The sequence below is a fragment of the Cynara cardunculus genome (assembly GCF_001531365.2).
Source record: "Cynara cardunculus var. scolymus isolate 2C chromosome LG 12, CcrdV1, whole genome shotgun sequence".
In the NCBI taxonomy this organism is placed as follows: Eukaryota; Viridiplantae; Streptophyta; class Magnoliopsida; order Asterales; family Asteraceae; genus Cynara; species Cynara cardunculus.
This window is the reverse complement of record NC_037539.1, coordinates 2,337,795-2,347,863: the sequence shown is the minus strand read 5'-3', so window position 1 is coordinate 2,347,863 and position 10,069 is coordinate 2,337,795. Positions and strand designations below refer to the sequence as shown.

At 36.1% G+C, this 10,069-nt stretch overlaps 1 protein-coding gene across 2 annotated transcripts; it reads right to left on the bottom strand.

Annotated features, from left to right (window-relative positions):
• LOC112523161 (E3 ubiquitin protein ligase RIE1-like) lies at positions 1 to 8,268 on the bottom strand. Of its 2 annotated transcripts, XM_025132644.1 has the most exons (6): positions 7,741 to 8,268; positions 5,952 to 6,071; positions 3,665 to 3,797; positions 3,424 to 3,582; positions 1,746 to 1,923; positions 1 to 60 (listed from the first exon to the last, which is right to left on the bottom strand). In XM_025132644.1, exons 1-5 carry the CDS (start codon positions 8,241 to 8,243, stop codon positions 1,765 to 1,767), a joined length of 1,074 nt encoding a protein of 357 aa, XP_024988412.1. In that variant the 5' UTR covers positions 8,244 to 8,268; the 3' UTR covers positions 1 to 60; positions 1,746 to 1,764. The 2 variants fall into 2 exon arrangements, with proteins under 2 accessions (XP_024988412.1, XP_024988411.1); XM_025132643.1 differs by lacking the exon at positions 1 to 60 and having other exon boundaries at positions 1,592 to 1,923.
• Positions 8,269 to 10,069: the final 1,801 nt, after the last annotated feature.

The window sequence follows — 10,069 nt, the reverse complement described above, 5'->3', positions numbered from 1 at the left end:
AGCATGGATTCCGTTCATTCTTTCCAAAACTGCACCATCAGTTAAAACCCGAGCAAAAACCTACAAAGAAACAAGCAAATCCATATCCCAATCGACATGTAACGAATACTTCTTGCATTTTGTAAACAAGAAGCGAGAAGAAATCAAAACCGAATTAAATTTGGTATGCCATAACTAAGATAAACTTGATATGTCGAGTTCATAAATATCAATCTCGTTTCTTTCTATCGATGGAGACGTCCGTGGATATAGAGAATCGCCGATATTTTTCACGACAAGCAACGTCATTGGCATCGCAAATCCATTGTGAACGGCACCTAAATTATTTTCCATCCCTGTAGTTTAAAAATTACAGTTTTCATTCCTCTGGTTTGTAATTTATTGTTATTTTCTTCGGTCCATGTGGTTTACAATTCTTTACCATTTTGGTCTCTTGTACTTAAAGGTAAGAATTAATTTAGAAACGAGAATAGCAATAAATTACAAATCATAGGGACGAAAATCATAATTTACTCTTTAAATTACGATATCAAAATACAGAACGAATAAAGACCAACAAGAATCAATCACAACCACGTCCTAAACCAATTATCTCTACTTCGTTCCAGAAGTAGTTTAAATTGTAACTGAGAAGGACCGGTTGATGGTCCATTTTTTTACTTTTAATACCATGGACCGATGGGAGTATATATACGGCTAGAGATGAGAAAAAGACTAGGATTATGCGTTTGGTATGTTGGATATGACGGGATAAAACAAAAACTTGTTCTACGTTTGATGCAATATTAAACTAAAATGTTTTGTCCCACCAAAATAAGTGAAACAAAAAGCAAGGAGATTATACAAGATCAGTAAATTACCTACCCATGTCAAATAAAATCCTAAAAATCTAAAATCTTCCACAATTCTTTCACCTACCAAATAGACCCTTGGTACTTTTTTTTTTGAAGTATATAATATTGATATACGACAAATGCAACAAATAAACTCACACACCCTCATCACCTGTGATGAGGTTTGAACCCCTGACCTCCAAGGAGGCCAAAGGCTACGATACCGCTAGGCCAAATACCCTTTGGTAACAAACCCTTAGTACTTAACTGGTTGAAGGTACCCAAAAACCAATATGAAGTAGGGTATGGAGAGAATAAGATACGCTCTCCAACCCTAGGAGGGGAGGGATGGTTTTCGTGAAAACTCTAGCTTGCACAAAAATTAACGACCGCTAGCCTTTCACGGAAACAACCTCTCTTACCCTTGGCGTGAAAGTAAGGTTTGGATACATCTTAGCCCTAGACTCTCTTTTGTTTTTTTGGTTTGATGGAAATTAGAAAATAAGGGTCCGTTTACCCAATGTTTACCCGGTAAACGCTTTCCAGTAAGAGTCAAAACTTTCATTTAATTTACCGGGTAAGATTTTAGTCCATTAAGACAGCATCTTTTGCAACATTTTTATCCGGTAAGCGCTTATCAAGAGTCGTCACTCTCACTTACAGGGTAAGACGCTCGGTCCTTGTCATCGCTCTTACCAGGTAAGATTCTCAATTCTTGTCACGTTCATCTAATAAGGTAAAGTGACCCGGTAAGCACTTACTGAAGTCAACCATATGGAGACTCAAGCCGAGGAGGAACTTTACTAAAGTAACAATAGTCAGACCTATGTATTGTTGCCCTTTATTTCGGTTTTTTTCTATGTGTTAGTCAAAATCTATATTTCCAGATACGATATTTTGCTGTACACTCACCGATACAAAAGAATGCCCTTTAAACCTGTTCGTTTCGCCTGATGTGGTGCTTGCAGAGTGGGCAAGTCGCATTCATCTTCAGCCATTTCACGATGCATGTAGCATGAAAGTGATGGTTGCAGAGAAGTGAAAGAAGTTCCACTCCATCTTCATATGGGGAGAGACATATACAGCAGTCCTACAAAAGAAACAGAGATAACAGCCGAATCGTAATTAGTTCCATTTTCATATGCAGCTGAGTCAACAATGAAAAATAGAATCCGAAAAAAGTTGATGCAAAAAAATCAATGAAAATAGAGCCAGTTGGAAAGAAGTAAGGATGACACAATGACAGTTTGTTTTGGAACCATGCAAACAAACCTATTTATAAGATCCTTAAAATACTATAGGGATTTGGATCTATTACATTGTATATATAGACTAAGAATCATATGGAACTGCTTAGAAGTTAGAAACCGTGAAAACCGGTTTCATATATTGTTTCATAGATGAAACAACACATGTGAAAACCAAATCCGTGAAAACCAAATCCGTGAAAACCAAAACCATCCAATGAGTTTGATTTAACGTTATGATTCATATTGTTTCACATGTTTTGTTCCGAGTATGAGTGTGTATTAACGTATTTTTGTGTTTCTTTCACAAGCAAAACATTCTTTGATGTTTCATCTATAGATATACGTGCACACACATATATACATATATTCAAACAAGAATCACAAAAAGGTTGAGAACCGGTGAATCATGTGGTGTTTCACAATAGAAACAAAAAATTCACATTGTGAAACGAATAAAATGTGAAATAAATACATTGCGAAGCAATATATCAAAACCTAGCCTTAGATTGAATATTCATGGAGAACAATATTTTTTTATTGGCTCTCACGGGTTTGTAACCTTTTTGTTGTTCTCATTATATTATTCCCATGTATATATATAGTGGAAGGATCAAATAAGAAGGCTAAATATCATGAGAAGTTAAGAAGGAAAGGTTCATATACATAGATTACTCTCACGTGGAAATTACATATACATACAGCAGGATCAGGTTATAACCATCCTCACTTAGCTTTTCTCCTCTGGGTTCTCATGGTATCGGCTAGGATGGTCAGAACATCATTCACGTGTGTGTATATACATACATATATACATGAGTATGTGTGTATGTACATAGAACAAACTGAGATTCAACTTTTAAGTTTCAGGAACATCCATGACATGGAATTTTGTGATGATCAATTACAACATCTCATCTTTCTCTTTCTCTCTCTCTATAGTTTTATGTTTCAGAGGCCATTTTGTAGTCTTCGATCATTTTAATTAACTATACCCTAAACAATTTGGCAAACCAAGAGCCCTTACGTCCACCCAAACTTCTCAAACCACTCTAGTGTCGCATGGTCCTACAGCCTATCCGACTTCTGTTCCCGTAATGCTATTAGCAAATAGATCTAACTTAAGTACTCAAGTAAAATCCACAAAAACATCTAAATCCACCAAAGGGTCATTGGCCCAGCGGTACCCTTGTTACTGTCTACCGGTAGAGCCCAGCTTCCCAGGAGTGTGCATGAATATTTGCCATATATAAATATAATATACTTCAAAAAAATCTTCCAAAAGTAGTTTACAGCTTGAACAGATAGTAAGCAATAATTTCAACCATAGACAATAGACTTACTGCATCCTCAGCTAGAAGAACACGTCCAACAGAAAAGTCCCGACCATTTGTTTCAATAGGAATCATTCTACCTGCTCCAACATCAGATTGCTCCTCATCACTGAAAGCTTCAAATCTGTACTTGGGAAGGACACTGATGTCCGTCTCCGATGCACCTTCCTGTGTATTAGCATAGTTATCAAAATCATTGGTACATGAAATTAAATGATAAAGCGTAAAAAACACTTTTCATCTATTTTACCCGGCCAGCAATGATACACAGGATGGCAATGATGCAGGGGAAGCAAAAACAAACAGCAAGCCCTAGTAAACATGCCAGAACAAAAGCAATGAAAGCAAAGAACACGTCGATGGCCAAAAATGCCAAAGCCAACCTGCCATTATTTAAAAACAAAGTAAGAAAAGAACGAAAGAAAATTGAAAACACCCAAAGGTTTCTGTTAAGAGTTAATGGTTAGATGCTCTATCTATAAAGGCCAACTTAGACGATCGACAAATTATGGGTACTATCAGCTTAAAGTAAGAATTGTATAATCCAATATGGAAATAAATCCTGCTCCATGGAACTTCTGCTGGTCTGAATAAATAAGGCATCTACATGATGCATGTGGGATTGAGATCCGCTCATGAGGGAAACAACACTGAGTTAACTAAGGTACCATCTCATGATTGCCAAATGAGTGGAGCTCAACCAACTCAACATCCAAACAGTGAGCGTAGCTCATACAAGAGCATAAATTTATAGACTCGAGCAACCTCATTTACTTGACCATTGTGCATTGTTGTAGCATCAACGATGTTTTTGTTCTACTTTTTTTTGTCCCTTTCATATGCTTATCAAAATGACAAAGTTAAAACTGAGATTATGTTACTTCAACAAATAGAAACTAGAACTTACTAGGTCAAGGCACAGACCACCGCGAATAGCATAGCGAAATACAGGTTTGGCGTCTCACTGTATGCAGTGGCCTGGTCGGAAAAAAGCCAATCCCCATGTGCGCCATTGTGGGATATCACACATGCCAACGACGTGGCACAATTCTTTTGGTCTCACACTTGGCAAACAGAAAGGGGGATGAAGAGAAGAGGGATGGGAAGGTTGAAAAGGAATGTGAAACGGTGAGTGAGAGACAACCACATACCTGGAACCTGGTACAAAATCTCAGGCCAGCCTTGTAAAAAAAATCTCACCTTCCCACAAATTGATCTTTGGTGGATATTTCATCTTTAGAGTTGCATAGAAGAAAAAAGGGTCAATGACCTAGTGGCATCCAGGTTACCGGTATATCCCAGCCTCCTTGAAGGTCAAGGTTCAAGCCTCACCAAAGGTGAGGATTGTGCGAATTTTGCCATATATAATATATTATATACTTCCAAAAAAAACTTTATGTAGTTAAGAATATTTAATTGACATAAAACCCTGGTAAACTTTTGGAATAAAAGACATCTTTGTTCCCTCATTCTTAAAATTAACAATAATTTCAGTGAATGCCCCATGAACCTCATATAGTGAGACATAAATCACCCCTTGTTCTATTTTCACACTAACTCTTCTTCTTACAGCATTACCCCTACATGATCTCTCTAGTTATATATAAACTCTTAATAGATAACAAATGGCCCCTTCAAGTTCACTATTGGTACTTTGTTTCATTGTAAATAAATTATGCTTCAGGATATACACATGCATTCCTGGTCTGTGACCACTATATGGTGGTTATCAAATCTTGGACAATCACTATCTAGAATGAATGTGATGTAATTCAATGTGCTTTGTTTTAATGTTATGCATGTTTGGGTTACCTTTTTGGAGTACAATAAGGGTGTGTGCCATGCATCATGGTTCTACTTTGGGTTTGGCGCCATGCGTTCGCCCTATATCATAACTAACTTACTAGAGAGTTACACCTCTTCTTTTGCAAGGTGATCTCATTTGACACATATTTGTAATTGCTAAAACTGTACAAGAATCTTCCTTAAGCTTTTTGTTCAAGACACCTTTGTTTCTATAATGCATTAGCTGACAATAGGAAAATATTTCTAGCTTGGTAGCTCACACCATGTAACAGCAGTTATTGTATGTTTTCAAATAATTTTGAAAACATAAGTTAAATCATCAGTCATCACTGTTGTCAAAGATAATGTTCCAAAACATTTGTTTCAACCTGAAAGAGACGAAAGAACTAAAGCAGAAAAAACTTGTAGATGGAGAAGGGAGAAGCTGGATCAGGTTCAACATGGATGTAAGAACAATCTTCCCTCTCAAGCCACCTTATTTATATTATACATTTATAATGCAAAGCCAACACCAGGATTGTTCCATTATTATTCACTCATTCATTCATATGTATAAGTAGTCAACTACAGAGATCATCAACCATTCTTTTAAAAAAAAGCTTCTTAAATCAGATATATGATTTTACAGGCTTGAAAAAGCCAAGAAATAAATAGCTCAAAGCATGCATCATTCTAAATTGTTTCCCAGACTATTTATTAAAGGTCAAAACTTGTATTGGTTCAAGACATACCAGAATAGGCGTGGAGCACTATGCAGAAGAATCTTGAAATCAGAGAGCAGCCAACAGAAGCCAACTACCCACCACATATAGGAGATCGTGGTATTAATGTTTTCCCATCTTAGAGCATCACTGAAATTTCCAAAAAATAAGTTACCAGTGAAAGGATGCATTACTACTGCAATACAAAAGGAACCATTTGATAAGATGTACCTCCCTACATCCCACAAGAACCACAACATTTTCAGTTCTGATATTTCAATGTCCCACAGGAATTGCAAGATTTCTTTTTCATTCGAATATGTTCTCGAGTTACATTAGTACTTAGCCACCATGTTATTATCATAACAATATAATAATCTGACTTGATGCACAAAATAACTTTTGTCTCAGTGCAGATGATATTTTACAAGGGTATTTTAGGCATTTAATCATGATCAACTGTTCCTAAATTTTTTGTTATGGCGTCAAATGTTGTATTTCTGTGGGATAGAGGGAATATTGCGAAAAACATCAAGTATGAAAATTGATTCAAAATCAGAGCAATGGCACTTCACAGACATTTATCTTGCTACACGAGGCTAACACACAGATAGCTAAACTATAAAGAAAACCATTACGAATTTGCTTTTTCCCCAAATCCTACCATGGATCCAAAGACCACTCAAGATGTTATTTTCCTTTCTGAAAGCTCCCCCGTCAGAATCTTTTTATATGTTCGATCTGAAATTGTGATGTCATAAAAGCATGACGTCTGAAAGCATATACTTAAGATCCCATTTAGGATTGCTAAAAGTCCAACATGCTTACAAGCACTCGAGGCATTACATATACAATACTTTAGCAGTTTAAAGTATTTTATTCTTACCGCAAACATGTGCCTGATATCAAGTTATTATTCTTATGAAGCATGTGTACCTTATGTGATCACATATGTATCATATCCAATAGAAGTTACCTTTCCAAATATTCCATAAACAACAAGTAACAATTAGCTTACTAGATTTGAGCTCAACAAACTTGTTAATGGAACTTGTAATAGACTCGATAAAGCCCACATGCTTCTACATGCATCGTGTTTGATTATATAAACATGACTTGAGTTCTTTTAGCCACATGATTGAACTTAATCCTCATCCTTCCCGTCATAGATCAGCATGAACATTAATCAATTTTACACCTACTGTCTACATTTTAGCAAAGGATTTCTCAGACCTACTGCATATCACACGGGCTCAGAGATCAACTTTGTAGTTGTGGAGAATTTATTCACATTACTAATATAATTGACTGGTATAATAAACCACGTTTATTTTCCTTACTCAAGTTTCTAAAAGTGTCCAACTTAGACTAAAATTATTCTTTGCAACTTCTAAGTAGTATGTATAAAATCATCCATGGATGTGGTTAGATCTTGATCATTGACCCATTCTCCATTACAGACCATTCTTGATACCAAAACAAAAATTGATGGGAATCTACTAATCTACTCTTCCATCATTCAAACACTGTAACTTTGATCCTCCTAGTCAATTTGTAAGCCTAGGCTTCTGATACTTGGCATGCAATCTATACCGTGAATAAAAAGTATTTACAGCACGCCTTTGAACATGCAAACAGATTCAAGCTTCTGATAGACATCTCAAAAGATTACAGTTAACTACAGCAGGCATATGGCAACTTCTAAATGTTAAAACCTGTAAATCGAAAGATATTCCTAAACTTCAGCTATGTATATAATGGAATGCAATATAAAGTCATCAAGTTCAAACTAAAAGTCCAATTCGGAATTAAAACTCGCCCGATCATAGTGTAATTCTCCAAATCCACATCGCTTCCATCACTATCCTCACTGTGCCCAAAGCAAAAACAGTCAGCCGTCGTCTGGTCTCCCGCTACTCCCCGATTCCTCCGCCGATACTCCAACCACACCAGCACTATGTGTATCGCACACTGCAACGAGTAGACGCAGATCCACAACCTAAGCGGCACATTTGGCTTTTCCCGCGCAGTCCAGAACAACATAACCACCGAAACCACCACGAACACAAAGTTCCACGTCATGTCTAAAACAACAACTGGCAACGAGTAGCCCCAATCTGCTCGCCAGTCCTCCAACTGTCGTGCCGCAGTCTGGCGCACTAGCATCGACGCTCCACGCCGCCCAGCGAAAAGACCTAAAAGCAAGGAGAGCATCGTCGTGGTTCTATCTCCTCCTGCAGAAGGCGAGTCTCTGGTGTCCTGCCGTGAGGTAAGTAACGGCACGGTGGTGATCTCCCTCGCCGTGTTTGCCATCTCCGCCATTTGCAATCCCGAAAGAGATCCCTACTAGTAGTAGTAATAGCAGCAGCAGCAGCAGCAGCAATAGTTTGCTGTGAGAGATTTTGCAAGATGATTGATTACTACTTCTGGTAGATTCGAGGGTTGTTGCCCCCTTCTCCTGCGTTCTGAATTTGTTCAAAAAATGACCCGTTTGCCATTTGGCGTTTATTTCCCGGACAAAAAAAATGGATTTACGCACCGCAACTGGTAGTTGAATAAGGGTGATTAAGGTTTACGATATGGTATAAAATGAAATGTAAGTATTTAGTAATTATTTATAATGAAATTAAAGTATTGAACGGTTAAGAGAGGTACAAGATACAAAATTATTCAAGGGGTTTTAGAATCATTAAGAGACAAACTTTTTTTTATCAAACATCTTAACAATTCAGATGATGCCTCTTAATAGAACTATTAAGAGGTAAACAAACAATCACTTACCCTCCCTATAATTCAATAATTTGTAATAAAAAAACTCCCGAATATTTTTTTTCGTCACAAATTGATCCTTGTTTTTTAGGATGTATTATGTACCAAAGCTATCATTTATAGTAGAGGGCTTGGGAGAGCGGCGGACCTATGTGTGCTCAAAAACCCGATCAACCCAATCCAATCTAACGCGAAATAATTCAATCCGAAGCAACCCGATGTCTAAACGAGTTGTAAAATTTTCAAACCGTATGTATTAAGTTGATATTGGGTTATTATTATTTGAACTCAACTCAACCCGATGAACCCAATATCATTTCATTTCTTGGATATAATATGATTGTTGAGTTTATATTAATATATGCATTAGACAATTACATTATCACGTACGCTCTTCATATATACATATTTTCAATATATTCTCCATCTTTATAACTCATTCGTATATATGTTCAGTAACTATGAACATATATATGTAAATTGAGAAAACTAATTAAATGTGATATATGTAAGAAGTATTGATAAGTTGTATCAAATGGTTGATGATGAAAAGGAAATTAAGAGTGAGAAATAACATATTCAATGATAAAGAATATTTTAATGTATCAAAGTATCAACTCGACCAACCCGACTAACCCAATCAACCAGTACGGTTTGGGTTGGGTTGAGTTGGGTTAAGATTTTTCAAACCGTAAATATTGGGTTGGGTTGTTCAAATATCTTCAATATGATCAACTCAACCCATGAGCACCCCTAGGTGGACCCATGCAAAAGTAGATCAAAAGCTTGCAAAGTCGTCTTATATGTTATTGGTTGATTCTATAATTTCGAATGATCTTTTTGTTTTTTTTTTTGTCGATTTCGATATATTTTATTGGATTTTTTGGTTGATTTTCAGGACTTTTTCAGTTTTTTTTGTTGATATTTCTTGTATTTTCTAATATTTTAGAGCGTCCCTTAAAATTCAGTGGGTGCATATTTCATACCCCATAATAATTCTACTTACAAAAATATAAGTTGAGTTGGTGCACGAGACCCTATTTGAGGCTTCATATGTGGGCCCTCCTCGGGAGGTCCACATGGGTTCACAATGCAAGATCTAAATGTATTATAGAATTACTAGAAAAGTATTCGCGCAATGCAGCGAAACACATCTCGATTTTAATGTTCTATTTTATTATTTGTCTTTGTCGATGTTATAATACGATTTTATATGTTTTTAAGAAAACAATATTGATTTTATTTTTGAATAAAATATAAATTTGAAGATATCATAAAAATTTTAAAAATATATATATCAATGTTAATATCAAATCAACTATTTAAAAGTTCTAATTTTTTATCCACTTTTTATAATTTATTTTCTATTATAATTTAAT